This window comes from Dipteris shenzhenensis, chromosome 23 (genome assembly GCF_047967505.1).
Source record: "Dipteris shenzhenensis isolate YYH24624 ecotype China chromosome 23, Dip_SZ_1.0, whole genome shotgun sequence".
NCBI lineage: Eukaryota > Viridiplantae > Streptophyta > Polypodiopsida > Gleicheniales > Dipteridaceae > Dipteris > Dipteris shenzhenensis.
The window spans coordinates 53,557,552-53,571,561 of NC_141618.1; the positions used below are offsets into that span (position 1 = coordinate 53,557,552).

Consider the following 14,010-nt stretch of genomic DNA (forward strand, 5'->3'; position numbering starts at 1 on the left):
GGTCCTTGATGATCGGGGGAAGCTCGGTTGCGAGACCTGGGAAGATAAGGGTAACTAGGTGTCGAGGAATACAAAAGCGGGCGTCGAAGTCCACTACACTGAAGCCCCTATACCAAGGGACCATGAGAATGATCTTCCCACCCACAGAAGTAGGGGATCGTCTGACCATGTCGCTCGCCGCCTATGCTGAGGAGAGCTTAAGCGAGAAAATGCCACGTCCCATGAGTGCAACCTCCTCAATGTGACTGTCCTCGAGGTAGAGGGTGGACTACAACCAGTCCCTGATGTTTGCTCGTGAAGGGGAGTAGCGAATGACCCTCCCATAAACTGATGTCTGGGAGAAGTCCGTGGCAGCCTGCTTCACCGGGGCTTCACCAAGGAGACCTGGTGTTCTGTCAATGTGATGCGATAGGCTGATGGAGGGGGGGGGTCCATCTGGGCCACCGGTTCCGGGCACGTAGCCGCCATATCGCTTGACTAACTGCGAACTCCCAAGGTGGGGAAGGAAAGGAAGAGGAAGGGGGGAGGAATGGGAAGCGAAGCGGAAGAGAGAGAAGAGAGAGAAGAAAAAAAAATTGGGTGAGGTGAGGTGAGGCGAGGGTGGGGTGAGGTGAGTGGAGTGGAGATCGGGTGAGGTGAGTGGAGAGGGGTGAGGTGAGCGGAGAGGGTGGGGGCATGGAGTGGAGCGGGTGAGGCGGGTGGGTGGGGAGCGTGGAGCGGAGAGGGTGGGGAGCATGGAGCGGAGCGGGTGAGGCAGGTGGGTGGGGAGCGTGGAGCGGAGAGTGTGGAGCGTGGAGCGGAGCGGGTGAGGCGGGTGGGTGGGGGCATGGAGCAGAGAGGGTGGGGAGCGACGAGTGGAGGAGCGATGAGGAGAGGGGGAGAGGGAGCGTGGCGGAAAGGAGGAGAAGCGTGGCAGAGAGGGGGCGACTAGTTGCGCGGCAGCAGCTAGCGGAGGGAGAGGGAGGGGCCGCGCAGAAAGCGAAGGGGGGGTAGACGGAGCACGATGGGGAGGGAGAGAGTTTGCAAGAGCTTATTCCTATTTGGAGAATTGTAGGTGCATAGTTGCTTGTTTCTTACTTCTATTGTGCACTTATGTGCACTTATGATGTATTACTAAGTTCCATTGCTATTGTTGTAGGTGCATAGGTTTCTTGTTGTTTCTTGCTTCAAATGTGGAGTTGTAGTGCATTGTGTGAGTTTCATCACTATTGTGCTGCCTTGCATATAGGCTTTTGCTAATATCATTTACTTTTGTCATTATGTCTTTTGCTTAAGTTTTGATTTGCTATTGTAGTCTTTTAGTTCTGAAGCACAGGTGGAGAGTATGAACCTAACAAGGAAGCCCTTATGGAGATGCTCTTTATGGTGCCGCAAAATCTCCAGATCTAACAATGTCTTCTTTTTAAGAAACTTCGTATCAAATCAACTAGTTCAAAAGACAACTGCAACTTGAAGCAATTTCTCTAAAAGGAAGAAACTCCTCAAAATACATCAACACTCAAAACATGATAAGTGAAGCTCCACAAGTTGAAATGCAGAGCTTTTTAATTCAAAATGAAGATGAACATGAGGTCTATATGAGAACCGCAAAGGATGAAGATGCCTTAGAAGGAAGGCTTGTGCCTTAATGGAAGAAAGGGCTTATGCTCTCACTACAAAAGATAGAGCACTTGAGGCTTTGATACCATGTTGAACGATCAAGGATAGAGAGAGTGGAATGCACAAGATGTGATTAACTACACTATGTTGTATTACCAACAAACTATAATATATACATGTTTATCCCTTAGGGTTAGGGTTTGTCCCATAAGCCTATCTCAATGGTGCATTTTACACCATTCTCAACACCCATTGTAGAACATACACTGATAGCCTATAGCACCTCCAGAGAATAGCTTTCTATTATAATATATTTTGTCATGAGAATCACTATCTCACTTTGCACATTGAAAGTTATTTCTTAATTGTTGCCTCCCTTAACGTGAGGATCTGATATTCTCCTTCAGTGTGAGGATGTTGATGATCCTCAGTATGAGGATTTTGTGCTCCACATGATGCTCGCTTCAAACAATTAGTTGTATCTGAGTCCTTTAGCTATTTCAAAACCTCTTTAAAATTTTGTGAAACCTCAAAGTAGGTGTCTTACAAGAGAGTCACTATACCCTTTACTTCAAAAAGTTTGGAGGATGGCTATCCAAATCACCAAGATCCTTAGCAAGTTCCTATGTAGTGCAATTATTTTCAAGTTGTAAGGAATTGTACATATGCCACCAATATTGCACATTGTTGTACATGTGTCAATGGTCCTTTCACAGGTGATCTATTCAATATTCCATGTGTTTTGCATGTTACAAAGAAATCATAAGGGGCCTTTTTTCTACTCATTGAGACTCAAGATGGGCTGCCATAGACTTGAGCCGAGCCGATGCATTCTCTATATCCATTGAAGTGCACTTCATGTGGATTTTTGTTCTCACATTCTCTTCCTCTCCTTTGCAACCAACTTTTCAACTTTCCTTGCTTGGGTCTCAGTGGCCTCTCATGCTTGCAAAACATTCGCGTGAGCTTGCTCTCACAACTTGTGTCTGCTCTTCCTTGGCTTCAACACCCTCCTTGTATTCTACTCAACCATTGATTTGTCTTCATCGGTTTTCATATTAGCCTTTCCATCAATGCATGATTGGATTTGGGCTCATGCCCACCGCGTGTAGTCTAATGTTCACAGAGTAAGATAATAATTTCAATCTACCCTCACATGCCATCTTCAAGTTGTTTAGCATGGCCTTGGAGATCGACTTAGATTAAGAGACCTTCCGTCCATGCAATTGCTCTACTACTCTTAGAATCTACCAATAAATACTTCACAGTTTCTCAAGGATACGGACACAAATGCCTTGTTTTCTTTAAAATAGCATGAACTTCTTGTGGCAAGCTTTAAGCATTAACTCACAATTATTAGTGACCTACGCATGAATTTTTTTAATAAAGAATTCATGCTCGTTTCATGTATGTCTAGGCAACCAGCTTGCAAGCTGTCTCCAATGATGATGAATACCTTCTCAACACGTCATGTAATATGACCATTGCAGGGGTTGACGGGGCCAACCCAATTGACCAATGTGTGCCAACATGGTCTATATGAAAACATGTCTTGCAATAGGACCATTATGGTGGTCGACTTGGGCTGCTAGGCTTTTGACATGTGCCGGTGTGGAGATAGTCACCCACCTGCAGCGGTTGATGTGGCCACTGCAATAGTTATATGGGCCATCGGGCGCACATTGCAATGGTCAACGCGTGCCACCCATGAATGCATCTTATGATTACCCTAAGAGTTAAACACGTATCCAACAATATCAGACTGTTGCCCGCATATCTGGTTCGTGCCCATCATCTTATGTACAACACGTGGACTAGGCAGGTGCACAAGTTGAAGCACACATGTGGCATTGTGTAGGCTCAAACCAGCCACGCCAACCATATCGATAGCTGGAATTAGCCATTTGCAAAAGAACCAATCCTACAAAGTGACCTACACTATATACATTTGGATGGTAATGAATTTCCCAAGCAAACCATATCCAAAGTTCAAATGATCAAACAAGGGATCAATTCAGGAAGATAAGTCTCTCATAAAAACAACAAGATCTATATCCTTTGAAATGATATTTCTTGGATTATAATGCAGGAAAATTAACAGCATCCAGAAGATCTCTTTTGATATTCAACAATAATTTAGTCGAACAAGCAAACACTTTAATTCTATAGAAAAGAATACATTACCCATGCAAGGTGTGCCTATCTATTGCAATGATGTTTGCTGTTGCCAGGCAGAAGCTCAATAATGCATTAGCATAAATTTGACAGGCCTTTTAGAAAAACATATGTTTGGACTTTTCCGAATTCATATTTCCCAGGATTTACAGACATAATAAATGTTTTTTTACATGTGAGTTCCAGGATTGCCAAAAAGCATTACCATTTACAAAACTTTAGCAGTAGTCTGCTTCCTGTCACAGCCATAGACCATTAGACCACTATCTTGCTTGTAGATCCCTGTTATTAGATCTTCATCTTGAGGTAAAGATGCCTCTCGGGCTTTAGCTATCGTGTCTTCTATTTCCTGTTTTACTTGTTTGTCAATAGCTGATAGTTCGTTCTCTGTGGAAAATTCCTCCTGATATAGTGAGAAGATGTAAGCTCTTTTAAATGTACAAGTTTTCCCTTCTTAATTTAGTTCAAATGCAATGTTAGACATATGTTCAAAACGATTTTCCATAGAACCCTCGCTTCCTTTACTGGCATACAGATGGATGCAGTCAACTTTGTATGCTAAGAATGCTATCAAGGTTATTTAAATTTAAATCTTCGTTATTTCAAGGATAAGGGAGTCTTTTAGATACTCAAAAATACCATTCAACAGTACAATACCTTCAAAATGATTGTCCGAAGATGCTCTATGGGGTCCCGTGCTTGCCGTATGCTCCTAATCTCATCACGTGTACGATATGTGCTGCCAGGATCAGACATGCTATGGCCATGGTAACGATACGTATCACACTCCATCACAATAGGTCCCTGCCACAGAGGATACAAAATGCAAAAGCTTACAACCAGAGGATGCTACCTAACACGGACCCGCACTTGCACACAGGTGATGTCTGCTTGTATCAGACACTATTAGAACCCCCCCCCCTTCTCTCCCTCTCTCTCTCTCTCTCTCACACACACACACACACACACACAAATATTCTCTCACTCTCTCACTCTCTTACAAGAAAGGGTCTGAAGACAGTCCACTTGTACAGATATTTGGGCCTAGACCTCATAATGAAATAGATGCATAGAAAGAAGAACTCTAGGGGATGAAAGCATTCATCCACCTTCAGAGTGAACACAGAAATTCACACATCCAGATCTGGCAGATAAGAGAGTTTTAATACACTATGCTGGTGCAAGCAGCACTTTTCCAGGTTTACCAATTATGGGCTCCAGGTCTCACCAAGGATTGTTGGAAGAGAGGTTAAATGGTGCAGAAGAGATTCATAATGGAGGAGCTAGGGGTTAAAACTACTACCTACCAAATTTTATTAGCAGCAGACTCCAAGGAATATTTGTTTGACACTATGGTGACACCACTACTGTTAACTTGTTTTCTGAGACTTCTTCACAGATTAAGGCAGGCAAGGGCAGTCCGAAGTACTAATTGGCCAGAAGATGACAAAAAGGAAGATGAGGTAAAGCGCATCCGTCAAGCGGGCTGCCTGCCGTACCTACTCTTAGCACAGGGGCTGCAAGACTTAACATTCTTCACCAGTCCAATAAACTGAAAGGGATAAAAGTATGGGTAGCTGAGGAGCTCACTAGAGCGCAACTGGGTGAAAAGGCAAGTGAGTTCGCCAAGGTCTGAGCAGCCAAACAGGGAGGCAATGGGCAGTATATCGTGAGGGCATGGCCCTCATCAAGAATTTTAAATCAAAACCAAAAGACCCTCAGTCTTAAACTGATGTACGGCCAACTATAGTCACTTTTTCAGACTACAGCATAGATGCCTTATCATACTCAGAGTCACTTTATGCAGTCCTTGGACGCTGCCTTGTGCCCTCCATGAACGCATGTATTAGCTGGTTTTTTGCTGTCCCATAGACCTGTCGGCCTCCCGTGGACATTAATAGTTCTTTCTTTATTCTCTGTTTAGTCCAACCATGGCCAAAATTTCTGCTGCTCTGCACACAACATCAAAAGTCCACCACGGAACCAACAAGTCTGTCCGTAGTCATATGCGCCTAATGGTGTGCTGCCTCTGTGCTGCGAAGTACCGCCCCCCCCCCCCCGGTTCTTTTCTCTCTCTCAGCCCATCAGCTGCTGCTCAAGCCATACTATCGCCATATAGCTTTGTTCTCAGCCCACCCACCCCGCAGCCTGCTTAGCACTTGCACACACTCTCACCCTAGTTTAGCTCAAGGTAACCCTTCTCTCCTTGCACAGCGTGCTTATAGCAGTAGCAGCCTTTGTCCTTGCCTCTCAGTTGGACTTAGGGGTTAACCCTGAGCAAAGTGTAATGTAGGAAAGGCAAATTCATTGAACATGGCATATTCTAAGCAAAGAATTTTTTTGCATCGACCCAGGGATACTGCTCAGCCATCACTTCATCCCCTACACCAGTCCCCTTTGACAAGACATACCAAAGGCAATACGACCGGCACACTAGCATTGACGCACCACAAGAACAGATTTTTCAACTACAGCAGGAGATTTAAAAACTCAAGATTTGAATTACAAAAATGGTGACAAAAATTCAAGAAATGGAAAGTACAGGTAAGCAAGAAGTTGTTAAGTAGACAGAAAAATGAGAACCATGTCAACAAGCTTGATCTTCACAAGGAGATTACTTAGTATAAAACAGGATCCAATATGTCATGTTCCTAAGAATTGTGGAATTGCCACATGAATGGTGAATGATGCAACACGACAAAAGAGAACTTCAACCACGTTATAAAAATACAAAGATTTGAATATCCAAGAGATTATTCAAGTCAGCTTAAATAGAAAAATCCATGGCACTCAATAAAGAGGGCAAAGGGGCCATTTACAAAGAAGAGAAACTACTCATCAAGAACTTCGAGCCTATTTTCATTTACTTTTCTTATGATCATATGTTTATTGGCCACATGTGTGACTTTTTTTAGTGTGAGTTTTTGTAACAGGACTTCACACACCGGCCAGTTATCTTTAGCAAATCTTTATTTATTCTTTGGAGCATGCTCTTATCATGGATGATCACGATGTATACTATGTTCAATATAGCTTTTGTCACCTTTTGCATGACTACCTTTGGAGCTAGTGCATGAGCTGGACTACACACCAGTGAAGTTACGAGTCGTTCGACTATTTCCTACCGGATCACCCTCCGCCTGATACTAAATTATCAACATGTCGTACAAGACTGATGATGCTTCGAACATCCACAAGGGTTTCCTAATACTATTGGGTCTCCCGAACCCATGGTTTATTCGTGACACCTTGGATTGGATTGGCTTTGGGGGTGAACCTTGGTGTGTTGGGCAATGATGCTCTGCTAATGAGGGAAATTCAAGACCACAAGCTGCTTATGCTTGGGCACTGATGACGACATAAGTGTTGCTTTGCTTGCTAAGTATGTCTTCCTTTTGTTTTTAATAAAAGTTTTTGTTTACCTCTTTTTTCTTCTCTTTCATTCTCTTTTATATTCTTTGTATCTTTAGAACAACAAAAAATCTAAATTTGTATGATTGGACTTATTCTAGTCTTACAAAGGTATATATATATCAGTTTGGGTGAATTTTAAGCGGTCAAGTTATGAGCTTAGCAAACCTAGGATTGGATTTGTTCTATGGCGACTAATTAAATTAACTGTGTGCATGGATAGAGGGGTCATGTGCAAAAATTTGAAAATACCTCACCTCTTTAAAAGATTAAACTAATTACTAAATTCTATTCTAACCTAAAATAAATAATTTAGTGCTACAATTAGAAACTAAGACATTATAATATTTTTTTACAGCTTTCTAAACCAGCTTTTTCTGATTTTCTCAGCTTTTGCCTTCACCTAGATGCTAGAAACTAGTGCAATCAGTTTGCTTGAGCTTCTTGCAAATTTGCATCACTTTCTTGCTGATCCCTTGCTCTCTCGTGCTTCTCTTGTTGCCCCCTTTTGCTGCCCCATTGCTTCCTAGACCTTGCACTCACATCCAAAAGGTCCCTACCTCAATTGCAATTCATCTAGGAGCTGTGTGGGCATATTTTTAACTTGGCCAGACCTGAAACCAGGGTAAAAGAGGAACTTTTCTTGGTGATGACTCCAAGTCTCTCTGAGATAGAGTTTGTAGACCTGGTTGTGACGGTGTCCGTGGCAAACATCAACAAGTGCTGCACAGGTCTGAATTTTGTGTAGAGGATGGTACATGTTGTTCACAGTCATCAGACCTGACGACTTCTCCCAGAGGTTCTGCTGCAAGGAGGAGTGCTGGTAATCAGTTCGCAGCAGCAAGATCTCTTCCAGATAAATTGCGATGGAATTTTCTGTGCCTATTGTCACTTCTAGATGCATATCCCAACCTAAATCTGCTCTTTCTTCTAACTTGATGAATTGCTGAAATCTTCCTCAAGTTCCACTTTAGCCTACTGTTTCTACAATGTTGATACCTAGGAGAAGTCATCAAGTATGTGTACTTTGCAAGTTCAACGTCTTTCTGAAATTGTGATTCATTTACAGGCTGTTTTTCTGATTCCCACATTTCGTTTTTCACCTATACCCACTTTTGAAACTGACTTTACTTAGTTCTAACTTACTATCCCTGAATTCTGAGAATTCTGCACATGTTTGGCTTGAGAACATAGATTTCTAAGGATTTTCTAACCAGAATTTTCAGCTTCTGTCTTTCAGAGTTTAAAAGATATGTTGGTGCCGCTATAGTCATTCTACAGCACTCAACCCCGATATTGTGCTGAGATCAGGATCTGCTCAGAGGAATTTTGGGTTTCTTTTCACCCAGTTACCTCCAGGGGCTGCTAGTGGTTACTTTCTATTACTTTCAACAATTTTCCTCTACTTTGGGTTCTCTTCTCCAATTTCTTTCATTGGGGAGATCATTGTATACATTGGACTATATATTCATGTTTCTAGAACATCTATGTTGCCTTGGTTGCTGTCTGAGGATTTGCATTGCTATTGTAATTACAGCTGAGCATCATTGTAATAAAGAAATATACTTGGGATCAGCCCAGTAAAAGGTGTACCTCATTCGCCCTCCACCGTGTGCCGGAGTCTTTTCTTTTCCTTTCTCCTATCCTATCTCTGCATGGACTTTGAATGATATGTATGTGATTGTTAATTCTAAGTAAGCCTAGTTGAAATTCCAAGCTCAAATTTCTTTCTCCCCGTTCAGCCCCTCCGCTCAGCCTAGCCAGACCCTCCCACTCACTCCTCTGCTCAATTCCTTGCAGCAGCCCCTTCCTTAGCTTGATCTCCCTGAAACCCCAGCCCAACCCTAGGAGTTAGTTTCAACTAGGATGTGCAATCAGAACCATGGCCAATACGCAGCAGACAAGCTCCTTGAAATCTCCTAGAACGTGGACTTCAGCAAAGAAAATCATATACTCTACAATTTCTGCCTCAACATCCTCTCCATATGCAAAGACATACCAACGAGGAGGCCTTAACTGGTCCATCATTGACCCTCAAGAGCAGATTTTATATCTACACCGAGAATTATGAGAGCTCAGGTTACACCGTGCAGCTCTAACACCACGATGCTGCCAAAAATTGCCACTCTGGAGGGCATGCCATTATTACACTTCGCACATGGGATATACGAATCAAGCTTCTTCACCAATCTTACAAGCTGAAAGCAACCAAGATATGGATTGTTGAGGAGCTCATATGAGCTCAACAGAACCAGAAGGGAACATAATTATAGGAAGGATGACAAATGGCTAGTATACCATGAGGATGTTGCCCTCATCAAAGAGTATAAGTCCAAACCAAATAACCCTCAGTCTTAACTAATGTATGACCATTTATTGTCTTAATTTCCAGACTACCATGTAGAAACCTTATAATAATCCAAGTCACTTTATGCATTTCTTTGGAGCTGCCTTGTGCCCTACCTGAGCGGATGTATTAGCTGGTTTTTTGCTGTCCAATAGACCTGTCAGTCTCCTGTGGACATCAATAGTCTCTCTCTCTCTCTCTCATCCTCATTCAAGTCACCAATCTCAAATTTATTTGGGCTCAATAATGATGCCACCCCTCATGACACTTTCGTAAAGTGAAATGTCAGAAGGTTTCTTTAAGAGACGGACGATTCTATCATAATGACACTCTACCACAGGGTAAACCACCGACACAAAAATAGTGAGTTTCACAAAAACCACCACAACCACGGAAACAGCCTGCCCCAGCCGGCCACAGATGGCACATGGACCCTAGGATCTGTAAAGCAAAACAATGCAACTTTTCCTCCCAAAATCTGTAGAGCAATTTGTGCCCAGAGCTTTTGACAATATACAAATGTCTAGGCACCAAACGAAGCAGCATGCTTGCATGTGCAAATACTACGCTCCATGGGTTGAGCCTTTTACATTTCCAAACCAAGGTAAAGCACTTCTCCATTACATGCATCATACTTGTGAAATAGCATGACAGGGAAGGAAGAGGAAAAGTGTTGAACTCAAGGTATGCCCTCGTGCACTGATACAAGCCATGCACTCTCAAAATACTTACAAATTCTGTGACTAGGCAGCTCTCGGCTATCTACCGACATGCAAAAAGTGAATACAAAAAGAATAGGCACCATGCTGTTGAGCATGGAGTTACCATCTATAGATAGAGTTAAGGATTGAAAGTTTTCATGCTTGTACTACCTTTCCTGCCAAGCAGTGTTCCTTGCACTCTCAAAATACTTACAAATTCTGTGACTAGGCAGCTCTCGGCTATCTACCGACATGCAAAAAGTGAATACAAAAAGAATAGGCACTATGCTGTTGAGCATGGAGTTACCATCTATAGATAGAGTTAAGGATAATTGAAAGTTTTCATGCTTGTACTACCTTTCCTGCCAAGCAGTGTTCCTTGCAAAAAAGCAAACCTTCCTTCACCGAGAAGACGTCCATGCCGTCAGCCTGTGCACCAAAGAAGATCTAGTAAGTAGAGCACAAAATGCACCTAACTGAAATTTTCCAGGCCCAAGTCATAACGGAAACACCATGTCCATATGGTTGTCAAAAACAGGTAAACAAAAATTTACGATTGAGGCAATGCTCTAGAGTAATGAGCTAGAATGAAACAACCTAGAACACCCCTCAAACCTGTTTTACTAGGTTTGATAAGCCTACAAACACCAGCGTCCTAAGGTAGAACAAATATTTGTTTTTGCCGCTTACGTACATTTATTCCTGGCAGGTAAGACACTCTGTCATAATAGGTGGTCTTTTTTGAGGCTCGCCATTCTGCAGTTCCCATTCCAAACTGGCAACCAAAGAACGATCAGACTTTGGTTTGGAACACATTCTTTTTTTTCCCTCACATTATAAGAAAAGCTCAAGGAAATTCAATGCATGCGAAGGAACAAGTTACATGATTATTCTCTATGAGAAATATTAATGGAAGATTCCACAAAGCTGCCATGTTCTTTGTCTCGTAAACTTGTCCCTGCAACCAAATGCCGTCTCATCAATCCTGCACAAGACTCCATTCAAATCTCTACTATTTCGCATCCCAATTTCCTGAGGTTGGTAACAAAGTGGACATTATACTTTGTATAAAAGTTTGTTTTCTGAGTTATCCTGGATGGTTGAGTTCCCTGTTCACTCTTAAGAAAATGCCATTGATCTTTAGTATGAGAGAACTGTCTTAAATCATCTGTGTGAACTCGTTTGTACTTCTTCAGAACAAATGAAGCCGTACATACTAAATGTATATCGGGATGAATTGTCACCTGATTATCCGCACCATCTCCATAGATTGCAACAGCCACGTTTCTCTTTTTCTCGTTCTTTAAACCTAAAGCAAGTCCTGCCCCGAGAGGTGGCGTTGTTCCAACGATTCCCCAACCGCCAAAAAAATTATTGCTCCTCTTGTAAAGGTGCATAGAGCCGCCTTTTCCACCAGCACAACCAGTGGCCTTGCCCATAAGCTCAGAAAAAACTTCCTGTCTCCAGTGAAATAGGTTAGCCTTCCATCTGCTGCACCGTTCACATCAAACAAATTTCCACTAAAGTTTTGGTGCTTTAGGCTTGACACATTTGAAACATTAGACATCTAAGAGTTTAGACATTTGAAATCTAAAGCTTAAGCTTTTAGAACCAAATGGAGACGACGCTTCTGTCGATAGATCGACAACTTGAAACTAAACAAAAAATGGAATGCATACACTCAATCCTACCTACGAGGCAAGGCATCCTGGAATTCCTAAGCTAGCTAACTTCTTCCCTAGAAATTTTTGCAAAGATCCTATCCGGAAAGCCCGAGAAACTTACAAAGACACTGCCTCCTCTTGCCAGAAATAATGCATGATCTCTGTATGCTGTTATCACTGGGTCTTCGACTGCAAGGGCAGTTTTTAACCCAACTGCTATCGCCTCTTGGCCATCATATAAATGGCAAAAGCCTCTAATTTGTCGCGATTTGAAAAGCTGCAACCCTTACAAATTTAGTGCTTGGATTCATACCATCATGAAAAGATAAACCCAATTCCCGATAGTCTTTCTGTCGCTGCACATTGCTCAAAAGCACGTACCAAATCGGCACTAATTTCCATTCGACGCATGGTTACCATATCCCGATACATGGAGATGAGCTCGTCCTTGTTAGTTTGCGCCTGATGGGAAGGACCCTCTGGGAGCTGATGTAGTGAATACGGTACCGTGATTTGAACGGACGTGCTTTCACTGGCGGGTACATGTTCTCGTTTCTGAGCTCGAGCAGCGAAACTCCTGACGGAAAGTGACCACAGATTGCTACAACCGTGTGATTGCAACAAGAATCTTATAGACGATAGCAGGTTGATCGTAGCGATTCTGTCATGTCGAGCAACAGGGGATCCATAAACCACTACTCTTTGTGACAACATCCTTGCGGAAGAGCTCCAGCACATTGTGAATAGGTTGTGTGCGTAATCGAATGCCCAAAAAGCTAACAGTGGACACTTAATCGGTAGAAGAGCCTGCAGGCTCGCTCTTGCATCTACGAACTCGCTTCTGCGTTGCGCAGCTACTCCTTGGGTGAATGTTGCACGACTTTGCGCGCGTAGCCATCCGGAGAAGGTTGTTTGCGACACTTGTTGGAATAGAGCGTTTCCGCATTGCTACTAGTGGCACGAATAACGTTCCACGCGCGTCGCCGCATGGTGAACACATGGAAGGTGATTGCGCCACCTCGTGTGCTATACATCAACTTTTGTGTCGTAAAATCAGAGTCCGACTCGCTGCTTCTGATGAGAAGCTACGCTGAATCCAAACCACGATTCTGCCATCATGAGTTTGTTTTGCTGATGCCTGAAGCTGATCATTTGTTTGTTTGGCACTATGTATTTCCTCGGTATTTGCAAATCCGTTACCACTCTCAACTATCTCGCCGGCAGGCTTCAGCTTGCCTACAATACTTAGATCAGTCTGCATGGCTGCACGCTCAAGGCTCTGTTTATTCCTTTCCTTCGATTCGAACTTCTGCTTGCTGCTCCTCCTCCTGTGCATGACTGCTCGAAGCTTCCCCGAGAACTGTGTATTCATTTCCTTCTGTACTTATGGTCGCTACTCCGGCTCCTCCTCCTCCTCCTCCTCTCTCCTCCTCTTTATTCATCTCCTTCGATACTTCTGCTCGCTCCTCGAGTACTGTTTTTTCACCCTCCTTGTCTCCTCCTCCTGTTTATTCATTTTCCTTCTGTACTTTTGCTCGCTCCTCCTACTCCTCCTTCTCTAGTTGCCGATTCTGGCGCTCTCGAGCGCACTTGAGCACTACCTTGTGCTTTGCTACTAACGCCAACATCCCCCATCGTGCGAAATTGTAATCTACAGAGCCTCCCTCGCCCTCTGTAATTTTGGTGCTCAAGTCCACCTCTGGCCTCCAACATATTTTCTACACCACAAACAAAACTTGAATGGAAAAAAGGTGACATGTATGCACAAAAGCACTCGCTTTGGCTTATGAGGCTCTAGACATCAACAATCTCTTTGAAAGAAACACCTAAAAAAAATCCTTGAGCTCTGTAGTTGCAACGACACAATACTATTTGTAAGATCATGCACTCGAGACATTAATACTCCATTTGAAAGAAATACCAAAAAAATTTGTTGAGATTTGCAAAGAAAGAGGGCCTATGTCTACCGAGTGCTCTTAAAGAGTAGGACATGCCAGAGATTCTTTGCAAGGAAAGAAAGTGCTTTGGATGCGGGAAAGTGAGAAGGCCAGTGATCTAGAAGGGAGGAGAACACCACAAGAACGATCCTAGTTAATGATCAGAAGTTACTAAA

The 14,010-nt window shown here is 43.0% G+C and overlaps 1 protein-coding gene across 1 annotated transcript; it reads right to left on the reverse strand.

Annotated features, from left to right (window-relative positions):
• Positions 1–3,962: 3,962 nt before the first annotated feature.
• Positions 3,963–12,632, reverse strand: LOC147887562 (pyruvate dehydrogenase E1 component subunit alpha-1, mitochondrial-like). Its single transcript, XM_087394870.1, has 8 exons — positions 12,279–12,632; positions 12,019–12,174; positions 11,478–11,690; positions 11,117–11,191; positions 10,928–11,008; positions 10,591–10,662; positions 4,432–4,578; positions 3,963–4,177 (listed from the first exon to the last, which is right to left on the reverse strand). Exons 1-8 carry the CDS (start codon positions 12,609–12,611, stop codon positions 3,983–3,985), a joined length of 1,272 nt encoding a protein of 423 aa, XP_087250996.1. The 5' UTR covers positions 12,612–12,632; the 3' UTR covers positions 3,963–3,982.
• Between the last annotated feature and the right edge of the window lie 1,378 nt (positions 12,633–14,010).

Bases quoted from the DNA above. Each gene is read 5' to 3' on its own strand.
- LOC147887562 (XM_087394870.1), bottom strand. From the start codon at position 12,611: ATGTTGTCACAAAGAGTAGTGGTTTATGGATCCCCTGTTGCTCGACAT. The intron at 4,579-10,590 runs GTAGTACAAGCA...CCTCTGTGGCAG, and splicing joins AACACTGCTTGGCAGGAAAG to GGACCTATTGTGATGGAGTG. The intron at 4,178-4,431 runs GTATTGTACTGT...TCACTATATCAG, and splicing joins TTCGGACAATCATTTTGAAG to GAGGAATTTTCCACAGAGAA.